General features: G+C 35.6%; 1 protein-coding gene across 1 annotated transcript in view; it reads left to right on the top strand.

Annotated features, from left to right (window-relative positions):
- Positions 1–12,222, top strand: part of LOC127443057 (receptor-type tyrosine-protein phosphatase S-like) — a 201,302-nt gene that overhangs the window by 98,864 nt on the left and 90,216 nt on the right. The window contains exon 7 of the mRNA XM_051701542.1: positions 5,522–5,632. Coding sequence (XP_051557502.1) covers positions 5,522–5,632 — 111 coding nt within the window. The remainder of the gene's footprint in view (positions 1–5,521; positions 5,633–12,222) is intronic.

Genomic DNA, 12,222 nt, shown 5'->3' with positions numbered 1-12,222 from the left:
TTTGTCCCCATTAAAAACATACATAAAGCTAGTGAATACAATACAATATATATATATATATATATATATATATATATATATGTATGTATATGCATATATACACATGCACATATATACTCACATATGCATACACACACCTAACCATATAAATATATAGTACCTCAATTAAGAATTTGGTTTAAAACAGTCACCGCCAATGGAACAAATGATATTTTATATATGTTCTTTTTAGCCAGTGGTATACGCAGCCTGCGCTCCGAAGGGAGGGCCTCAAAGCAGGAATGGAGTGGATGGGTCTGGACTGAATATACTGCAATTGCCTTTTCTCCATAAAATATGAAAAGAGCTCTTGCAATGTGCTTTGTTTCTGACCTGTGATCTTATTTGCTTCGTTAATTACTCGTATTAATTTATTTTTCTGTCTCAATAGCCTAGTTTCCATCCACTTTTCACGCTATTTTGTTATTGACAAAGTGAAAATGCGTAAAACGTGTTTTGCGAAATTTGCCGTCTTCTGCCCGTTTCCATTCAAATGACCTTTTATCAATATAAATTTTGGTTTAGCGCAAAATAAATCTGCCCTTAAGCCGTTTCTATACAGTAATGTGTGTTTATCGCTTATTTGCCCCAGATGTCCCTAATGTTTTTCCTCAGAAGTTTTAGTAAAATGGGGAGAGTATTGAGACAATTCATTGAAATTAGCAGCTTACTGTCATTTTAATTTCACAAATAAAAGCAATCAGAAGACGAGGAATTGCAATCAAAAGGGAGCAGTTGCCCTTCAGATAGGACTGTAATATCGGTCCTGATGTTGCGCCTATCGCAGGTTGCCACCAGTTCCGACCCAAAAGCGAATCGTCATGGCTCTGTTCAAGCTGGCAACCTGCATCAAGTAGTGGGGAAACTTTCAGTCTCAGTATAAGGAGCGTCCATCGATGTGTATACGCTGTGTGCACTGCTATTAAAGAAACATTGATGCGGTGTAACATCAGGGTTTACATATATGATACATTTCTGATATTCAATAGGCTATTTTGAACAATCATCTAATCTAAAGCATCGCCATCTCAACTGCATTATGTCCCGAATATTTGTCCAGCAACTTTTAACGACCAACAGAACTTGATTGTTTTATGACACTAAATTAATTTTAGTGTCATAAAACAATTTTCAATTTCTGAAGAAGCTCAGCAAATGCGATCCGAGGTAAAGAGAGTTAGATTTTAAATATTTAAACGTTTTAAAATGTTCAAAAGCTCGTTTTCTGAAAGTGAACACGGCATTGGACAAATAGTTCTGATAGTTTATAGTCTTGAAAAAAGTCTAGAACATTCAGACGACTTTATTCATCTACAGATCAGGGTACGGCTAATTTAAGTTTGTGTAAAGAAAAGGGATAGCCTATATAGGTCTAAAAGTAAAAAAAAATGGTAATTAATTCTTTTAATTTAATGCTTTATTCATTTGGTAATTTATTTTGCTTGCATTTTTTCAAAAGTAAGATAAACAATAATTTTATAGAATTGGGTTATATGTTAGTGTTCCAAAAAAGCACACTGATGCTTTTCTCCAGTACTGTGTATAGAAATGATATATGTTTTGTATTGTGGGCTAATTCCATGACTGCCGTCTATTATTTTGAATGGTGTGGAAAAGCAACTTTAATAAATAAATGGATGTCTACCGTGATTAAATTAATCACAAACAGTGGCCATTCATTTGTTCTCCTTGCACTTGTTGATGACCGGTGCATGATACGAGATATTTGTGTTGGTACTCCTGGAAGTGTCATGATTGCAGCATCGGATCTTTATGCCGTTAAGATCAATTCATAATCACGTACAATAAATTGGCTTTCAAGGATGTATACCTTGTCGTCATAATTAACACAGGCAAATGTTTGGAGTAAATTCTGTCATGTGACACTACATTTTTAAATTAATGGCAATTTTCTTGACAACATTTTTTTCCAAACCAGTTTTTCACGACATTTGAAGTATCGAGATTGTGATGCGCTAGAGTTAAACAGAAAAATATTATGTCGACACTTGTGAAATTTTAGTGATAATTTGCTTTTCCATCAGCTTAATTTTGATGCACTAAAACTTTTTTCACAAAAACTCCTTGGATGGAAAAGTAGTTATTGTTACATTGCTATACCACGAAACAATGTTATATGTTTCGATCATCGATCTGTAAACAATGGTTAAGACCCTCCTATCGATACTAAAATTTCTTAATTTCCTGAGTAGACCTAAACGCTGTCTTGTTTTCTTATGTATATGATCCACATTTTCCTGGAATGTGAATTTGTCATCAATGATTGTACGTAAATATTTAAAATTTGAAACTTGCTCTACCTTTACACCTTTTATAATAACTTGTTCATATGAAATGCCAGATGTACCTGTCCTATTTTGATTCAGCATAATTCCTTTGTCTTCTCAATGTTCAATTGTAGATGACTGTTATCAAACCATTGTACAAGACTTTTAATATACTCAAAATAAGTTGAACTATTCATGTCCGTTTGGCAAGAAATTAAAGCCAAGTCATCAGCATATTTGATTAAAGTGAGATCGTCCCTGTTACATTGAAGTTCATTAATATAAACAGAAAAAAGCAGAGGTGATAATACACATCCTTGTGGTAACCCTGAACTTAAGACTATACAATCAGATGAGACTCCGTTAACACAGATGCGTTGAGGCCTATTTCTTAAACATTTCTCAATCCATAAAATTAACCAACAATTTACACATAAATCTTGCAATCTTTCTTTTAAAATTTGTGGTTGTACAGTATTAAATGCTGATGTGAATTCTGACATGAGCATTCGTTTTATCTAAATGGTGCTGGGCCTTATGTAATAAGGTCAGGGAGGCATCCACCATGCTCCGATTGGGCATATAAGCAAATTGTAATCGACAGAGCCATTCATTTGTGCTAACAGTTCATTACATAATAAACGCTCCATGCACTTGCACAGAACAGATGTAAGAGCAATTGGGCGAAGGTCTTTAAAAGCTCTGGCCTGAGGTGTTTTAGGTACTGGAATAACAGTAGTGTTTTTCCATGCTACTGGTACAAAACCATCATCTAAAAAGACCTGAAACAGCCTAGTACATACATGCCCAAGTTGTTCTGCACACTCTTTTAGATCAATGCCCTTAAGGCCATCTGGACCTGTAGCCTTATTTGGTTTAATTCTATAATTGGTTTAATTAAACCTCTTTATTGTATTCATGAATGTACTAGCATGTGTACTTTATAATTAAACCATAGAGCTTTCTGTCGTTATTTATGACATTATTATTAGGGCTGTTGGTTTAACACTTTAATTCAGTGCGATTAATTACAGTATATAAAATATAACGGGTTAAAAAAATTAACACAATTAATCGTGTTTTGTTTAAAAGGTCTTTAAGTTTCAAAGTAAACGATGCATTGTGCCATGATATTATATCGCTATACAAATATACAATAATGAACTGCGATATAACATAGTTTTATCATAGACCAACAGAAAGTTTGAACAACAGAGGAAGTAGTCAGTGTAGGCCTGTGCATCATGAGTTGGTGTTATACATGTGTCATTTCTTTAAATAATAATAATAATGTTGAGTGAAGAAGCAGAAAGCTCCATCACTCGTATCAAATGAGGATTCAGATAGATCGCTGACTGATGATTTGCTCTGTAACGTGATTCAAGTTTCTTGCATTTATAGCTAACATTTGGGAAAGGACCATTGTGACACACTTAACGATCAGAACTGCGATATAGATATATCATCTCATATTGCTGACACATTCTTTAGTGGTTTAGTAATCCTGTAACACCATACCGTGATGTTAGTTTTCATGCGATTAATTGTGCAGCCTCAGTGGATATCATACCGGTGACTCAGGCATCAAATTCTGCAGGTTTTAAAGTGTTTTATATTCTTTCCTCTTAGTGTGTAGCACAGGTAACACTGGGAGAGAGACACAGCTTGAGTGATAAATGAGATAAAGTGCACTGCGTGAAAGAAAATTAAAGTTTGCAGAAGTTTAATGCCAGTATTATATTAAAATACTGTTTATAATGCTGTGTATAATGTATAATAATGCTATGGGGGAACATTTGTTGATCCTGACTATGCCAAATGTAATGTCTGATTTCATCAGAATATTAAGGATGGCCTTGATTATTTAACTGGATAATCATACACTGCCATTTAAAAATGTATTTACACATACAAACACACACACACACACACACACACACAAACACACACACACTCACACACACACTCACACACACAAACAAACACTCACACAAACACACACACAAACACACACACACTCACACACTCACACACACAGTCACACACACTCACACACACACACACACACTCACACACCCACACACACACTCACACACACTCACACACACACTCACACACACAAACAAACACTCACACACACACACACACACTCACACACACACACACACACACTCACACACCCACACACACACTCACACACACACTCACACACACTCACACACACACACACTCACACACACAAACACACACACACTCACACACTCACACACCCACACACACTCACACACACACACACACACACACACACACACTCACACACACACAAACACACACCCACACACACACACTCACACACACACAAACACACTCACACACACCCACACACACACAAACACACACACACACACCTCCTCAGAATGCTGACTCAGTCTGTGTGCGCCGAGAGATGAAAATACTGCAACAAAAACATTTCTTTCACTGCACTCGCTGGAAAATCTGACATGACAAAACTACAACGCTCCTGTTAAAATCAATGAAACCGTCTACACTGCAAGTGCGCAACAACACGCTCGGTCTGTTCACTGACTGCTTCAGTGTTTTTACATCATTTCCTGTCATCAGTGTTTACAAGCTCAGAGTGCTTTTGTTTATTCTTGGTTGTTTTGTCAATGAAATTTCTCGGATAATCTGTATTTATTACTTTCGGATTGACAGAACTTCTGATGACAAACTCTACACATTTCTACTAATATCTGCTGTGTTTTCAGTGCCGACTGACGTAATCTACAGTATCAGATAAACTTTAAACGACACGTAAAAACAGAATGAACTGTAACTGGTCACTTTACATGTCAATCAAACAGTCATGTGTAAGTGGGCGGTGCTTGTTCAGAATAATCTACAGTGTGGATCAGACAACATGAGACTATATTATCAGTTTTATTGATTAATGGGATTGATGTCGTTTTGAGTCACATTAATCATTTGCAGTTTAGAATAGTAATCTGATTAACTTGTAAAATGAGGAGACGGTTCGTCAATCTTAAAGAGATTCGTGCTCATAGTTCAACAGGAATTTCATCTGTGAATTGTACATTTTAATGCTCTGCTCATTCATCATGTGTTTATCTGTTTCCTTCTGTGTTCTCATTTTCTCCTACTTGTCTTTCTTTCCGTTTGTCTCTCCGGTGCAGGTGCTCTTCAGATCGAGCGCAGTGAAGAGACGGATCAGGGGAAGTACGAGTGTGTGGCGTCTAACTCTCAGGGCGTGCGCTACTCGTCCCCTGCAAACTTATACGTGAGAGGTATGAAACACAGTAGGTACTCCGTAGGTAAAATACTTTCATTTACACATCTGCTCTGCAGCACTTTTACTGTTTCATATGTGGAGGACCGAACATTCTTATTATTGATGTCCAGTACTCAAGAGTCTTTCTTATTCTGTTTTAGATGAAAAACAAGTGTTGATTGTGTTTTTCTTAATATTAAACAACTTCACTGCCTGAGCATTTAGTGAGTTATGTTCAGAATGGAATACTAGTGTACTACTTACTGTGCACTGTGCAGTGTATACTGTGTGCTGTCTACTGTTTTTTTTTAAATAGTATGTGAAATGAGCATTATTCCATGATAAAGTTTCCAAACAGTTTATGCCGCATTATTGTCGCATGACATCACTAGGGTGATTCTCATGAAACCCGTCAAGATAATGTCCTGGGCATATTTAACCCCAATTCAATCAAAAAATATATTAAATTATAAGAGCTGTCGAAATGAATGCATTAACGCATGTGATTCATTTAAAATAACATTTACATTTTTGAAGGCGATTAACCCATTTACCAATTTTCACATTAGATTCTGACATTTTATCCAGCTCAGAGTGAGTTTTTACACGGGTTGGAAAGGGGTGTAACCTTTTGCGATGTGTCTGAAGTAAATTGCACTGAAGTACACACACAACAGCGATTCCGTGTCAATGATCAAGTGATGGAGAAAGGACCTCTTAAACGTATATTTTGTACCAAAAATCCCCAGATAGGACCTGCTGCATTCACATGACTTGCTGGAGTGACGCATCAGCGTTTCCCTGGCGCCATCTTGCACTCCCGTCTTACCGGACGATTTGGATAAAGTATCATTTGTGCACAGTGTCAGCACTTAAAGCAAGCAAGACGTTCTCTACATGTGCTTTTTATCAGAATCAGAATCAGCTTTATGTGGAGTTCAAAACATCAAATTTAAGCACTTTCAAAATCTGTGATTAATCGCTGTTAACTATGAAAAACCATGCGATTAATCGCGATTAACTATGAGAAATTGTAACGTGTGCTGGCTGCTGGCAATGATGATGAAGACAAAGATGATGAGAACCCAAGTGCAGTTTTAATTACAGAACGTGAAATCCAAAAACCCTAACTAAATATAAACATGAACATGGCTTGACTAAAAACTTGACTTGACAAAAACTTGACTTGACAGTAAACGTGGCCTGACATAAACTTCTACACTCACATTCAATACTTGACAACTAGACAATGCAAACATGAGGGCTTAAATACAAGACATGGGAGAACATAAACCAATGAACAAACAGAACTCATAACAAGCTAATTAAACAATAAACCAATGAAAACATGACACATGAACATGGAGGGAAAACAGAAATCACATGACAAGGGAAACAGGAACACATGACATGAACCAGGAACTAGAATTTCAAAATAAAAGACATGAATCAACACAATACACATGACAGAAATCATGCGAATAATCACGTTAAACTGTGGAAAACCATGCAATTAACTATGAAAAATCATGAAAACAATCACGGTCAGCTGTGGAAAATCATGCGAATAATTGTGTTTGTGGAAAACCATGTGATTAATTGCGATTAACTAGAAAATCATGTGATTAATCACGATTAACTATGAAAAATCATGCAATTAATCGCGGTCAGCTGTGTAAAATCATGCAGATAATTGCCTTTGTGGAAAATCATGCGATTAATCACGATTAAATATGAAAATCATGCGGCTAATAGCAATTAACTATGAAAAATCAAGCAATCAGGATTAACTATGAAAAATAATGCGATTAATTGTGATTAACTCTGAAAAACTTGTGGATAATCGCGGTTAACTGTGGAAATTCATGCGATTAATTGTGATTAACTATGAAAATCATGCAGTTAATTGTGATTATGAAAAATCATGCAGATAATCGCATTTGACTGTGGAAAAGCATGCGACTAATAACCGATTAACTGTGGAAAATCATGTGATTAATCATGATTAACTGTGGAAAAACATGCAATTATGACTTGTAGTAGTTCATTCAGGTGTTTCATTCATACTTTGCACAGAATACAGACTATATACTGCAGAAGTAAGGTTAGTATGTTAGTATGCTGTTCTGAACACACATTCATATTCTTTACTGAAATATTCAACTGGTCCATCAAACTCTGAACAGAGAAACAATCAAGTTTATTAAAAGAAGAGCATCCCAGTGGAGTTCTGTCACTGCTCGCCTCAATTTAGCATTTGCAGCAAATCAGTATTACAAACGCTAATTGATTAGAAATAAATTGGGTTTACAGGCATGTAATAGTTTGTGTAAAGTCAATTAGTGATATTTGCTGTTGGGCTGCAGCGTTCTTGAGCGACTGATCCGGAAAGAGCCACGAGAGTAAAGCAGGTGAATTATGTATGATGTGAAATGAGTGAGAAAAGAGGGGAGATCAGCCCACCACAGCATGATGTGTCAATCAAAATTAGAGTGAACTTGAGTCAAAGACACAAGTTTTAACAGAAGAATGAATGAACTTAGAGCAGATATGTTGCATTTAGTATATTGATTAAAAAGATACTATTATCAAGTGCTGCATGACGCCTCTACTAATATTGCAAACGTTTGTGTGCTTGTTTGTTGTTTTGTTTAATTTTTGGTCAGTTGTTTGTGTGTTTTTAATTACTAATCAAAACTAATTTGAATGAATAACTCTAAATGTGGATGTAAATTCATAATCTACAGTGTCACGTATGTGTGTTTTGTAAGTTTGCTTCTCTTTTCAGTTTAATTCTTTATGAATTAAATTTCTTCTCAGAGTAGAGCAAGGCCAAGCCAAAAGACTGTTTATCTGGGACTGTTTATGAATAATACTGCCACAAAAATACAGATTTGAAGATATTGATTTATCTAAAGGGTTTGAGAGTGTGGCAGATGTTCTGGGTGTCAGTGGCCTTTTTACTCTGTCTGTGTTTTCCTGGTTTTTTTTTTTTCTGATCTGCTTCTCAATCCCCCCCACACCATCAGAGCTGCGAGAAGGTTGGTGTGTTTTTGGTTCTTTTCTCTCTTTTCTTTTGTTTGGCATTTGTGAACACACAGTAATATCAGTGTTGAGTAGCGCAGTAAACCGCAGTAAATCCACATGAGCATCTGAGGTAATGTCAGTCTGTTGTGTTGCATTGTGAAAACTTCCGTTTGGAAGACCCTCTGCTCTCTCTGCACGCGTTGCCATGGAAACCCAGAAATTGGAAACTACTAAGCGTGTGCATGAGGAATGTTGCATGCCTGAACAGCGCAGCATTGTGATTGGCTGCTGGTGTTGTCCCATGCCTGATGCATTTCACTGTTTTAATCGCTTGTTATCATTGCTCTGTCTGCGTTTGTGTGTTTGTGTGTTTGTGTCTGCTCTTGCTGTGTGTGTTTGTGTTTGTTAGTGTCACTGTTTCTCAGAGTATTGATCGCTCTACAGCAGGGCTACTCAACTTCAGAAAGGTCAGGGGCCACAAAGCTGGATCCCTTTACCCTCAAGGGCCGCACTCTTAGTTATATATACTTTCAGTTATAGTTATATATATACAGTATATACAGACAAATATATGGACAACCCCCCCCCCACTAAATCCTCAGAAAGATGACACCACACAACCACAAACTTACTGGATGCCACCCCTTACTCAACTCTAGCCACCGCTGGCAAAAAACCCTGGACACGCCCCTGTAGCCTTCATATCTTTGATGAGCTATTCAAGAGATTGGACAGATTCATGCCGTGTTGAGAAACTCTCAAGTGAGATTGCGAGCGCATGTTTGATTGACAGACCGACACATGTACTCTGTACATAACATCAGCTGTGCTCAGATATTATTTGTTGTTTTTATTTATTTATTTGTAACATCGTCTTGCAGTTGAATTTCCTCTCTAATGTGATTCAGAAATGTAGTAAACGAGTGTAAATCCTCATGTAAATGGACACCTCATAGTTCATACAGATTTGATAGGCTGCTGATACATATATTTCTGATGATGATATCATAACGCGGGCCACAAAAGATCGCTCAAGGGCCGAGTGTTGAGTAGCGCTGCTCTACAGCATCACTGTGATTGTGTTGACGTCTCATTAAATTCATCATCTGTGAGCTGTCAATCAGTGACACGTCATACAGACAGATCATGACACATGAACACAGATGCTTTCACGCTTTCACAGCATCATCAATGCTTTATTTAACTGATCCAGAAAATAAATTGAAGTGTCATTTCTGAACCTCTAGTTGCACCAGATGGAACTGCAGTCTGTTTGTTTGAGCGACTCCACGGCAAAATGTTGGATCACAGTTGAAGAGTCATTTATACTCATGATATCTGTGATATCTGATTGGACGATTCAGTAATGTTCATCCGGAAAGCTCAACCTGATTGGTCCATAACCAATGTATAATATTACTAGGGCTGTCGATTTAACACATTAATTCAGTGTGATTAATTATATAAAAAATAACCCAATTAATCATGTCTCCGGACTGTAATAGGGAATATTCCTGAGCAATTCAAGCTTGTAGTACCACCTGTTTTCTCCAGGGGGCAGTAAGTGAAAATCGCTGTATAGGCAACGAGCAGCTTATACAGAGAACAAACAACCCTTCAGCAGAAAACACAACATGAGGACGCGATCTTGCGTTCAAAACTCTTGATGGAGTGCAACTCCGAATTCAGGGATCTCAAGACGTGTTTTTCTAAGTATTTAACTGAGCTTAACTTGACACAGTGACCTTAAAGCGACCTAAATTTTGAATGTTTATGACGTGATGCAACCAAAGTGAGACGCTCCAGAAGTGTCTGTCTGATGCAGATGTACATCGATGCGTCCTTAAACAAGCCCTAATAATAAATCTAGGCCAATGATTGGCTTTTGTTCAATAATATGCAAATAAACAATACATTGGAGTCTAAAGCCAGCTTTTGTATTGTCTTATCAATGCTTAACTCCTCTGCCAGTAAAATACAATGCATTTGAATGATCTGAATACTATTTTTATTATAATATATCTATTATTTGTAATTATTTAAATATAAATATAATTATTTCATCAATATATATATTGAATTATTGTTATTTGAGGGGCTTTCTTAGCAAATATTTATATATGTGATTAATTTGATTAATTAATCGGCACACCATGTAATTAATTTGAAAACTAATTTTAATCAATTGACAGCCCTAAATATTACTAAATCATCCATTCAGGTATCACTTTATGCATAAATATGAATGTCTTCCCATGCCATCCTACGTTTCGGAAATCTGCGACCCGACATAACATTTACTCAACTAATGTCATGCAATGCATAAAATCATTTTCAGTCTTGTTTTTAAGTATAAATATCTAAACATTCTTGAAACAAGATACATTTACCTGAGAAGCAAAATTACATACAATAGTTGGACTTGTTTTCAGAGAATATAACTTGAAGTTTATTTTTCTTCTTTTAAACGATGCGGTTATATTTAATGCGTTACATCCTTAATGAGGTTATATTTAATGCGTTACATCTTTAATGCGGTTATATTTAATGTGTTACATCCTTAATGAGGTTATATTTAATGCGTTACATCTTTAATGCGGTTATATTTAATGCGTTACATCCTTAATGAGGTTATATTTAATGCGTTACATCTTTAATGCGGTTATATTTAATGCGTTACATCTTTAATGCGGTTATATTTAATGAGTTACATCTTTAATGCAGTTATATTTAATGCGTTACATCTTTAATGCGGTTATATTTAATGTGTTACATCTTTAATGCAGTTATATTTAATGTGTTATAGCTGTAATGCAGTTATATTTAATGCGGTTATATTTAATGCGTTACATCCTTAATGCAGATGTATTTAATGCGTTACATCTTTAATGAGGTTATATTTAATGCGTTACATCTTTAATGCGGTTATATTTAATGCGTTACATCTTTAATGAGGTTATATTTAATGCGTTACATCTTTAATGAGGTTATATTTAATGCGTTACATCTTTAATGCGGTTATATTTAATGCGTTACATCTTTAATGAGGTTATATTTAATGCGTTACATCTTTAATGAGGTTATATTTAATGCGTTACATCTTTAATGTGGTTATATTTAATGTGTTATGTCTTTAATGCGGTTATATTTAATGCATTACATCTTTAATGTAGTTATATTTAATGCGTTACATCTTTAATGCAGATATATTGAATGTGTTACATCTTTAATGCAGTTATATTTAATGCGTTACATCTTTAATGCAGATATATTGAATGCGTTACATCTTTAATGCAGATATATTTAATGCGTTACATCTTTAATGCAGTTATATTTAATGCGTTACATCCTTAATGCAGTTATATTTAATGCGTTACATCTTTAACACGGTTACATTTAATGCGTTACATCTTTAATGCGGTTATATTTAATGCGTTACATCTTTAATGTGGTTATATTTAATGCGTTACATCTTTAACGCGGTTACATTTAATGCGTTACATCTTTAATGTGGTTATATTTAATGCGTTACATCTTTAATGCAGATATATTTAATGTGTTATAGCTGTAATGCAGTTA

The sequence above is a fragment of the Myxocyprinus asiaticus genome, chromosome 6 (assembly GCF_019703515.2).
Source record: "Myxocyprinus asiaticus isolate MX2 ecotype Aquarium Trade chromosome 6, UBuf_Myxa_2, whole genome shotgun sequence".
Classification (NCBI taxonomy): domain Eukaryota; kingdom Metazoa; phylum Chordata; class Actinopteri; order Cypriniformes; family Catostomidae; genus Myxocyprinus; species Myxocyprinus asiaticus.
This window is presented reverse-complemented; position numbering and strand designations above follow the sequence as displayed.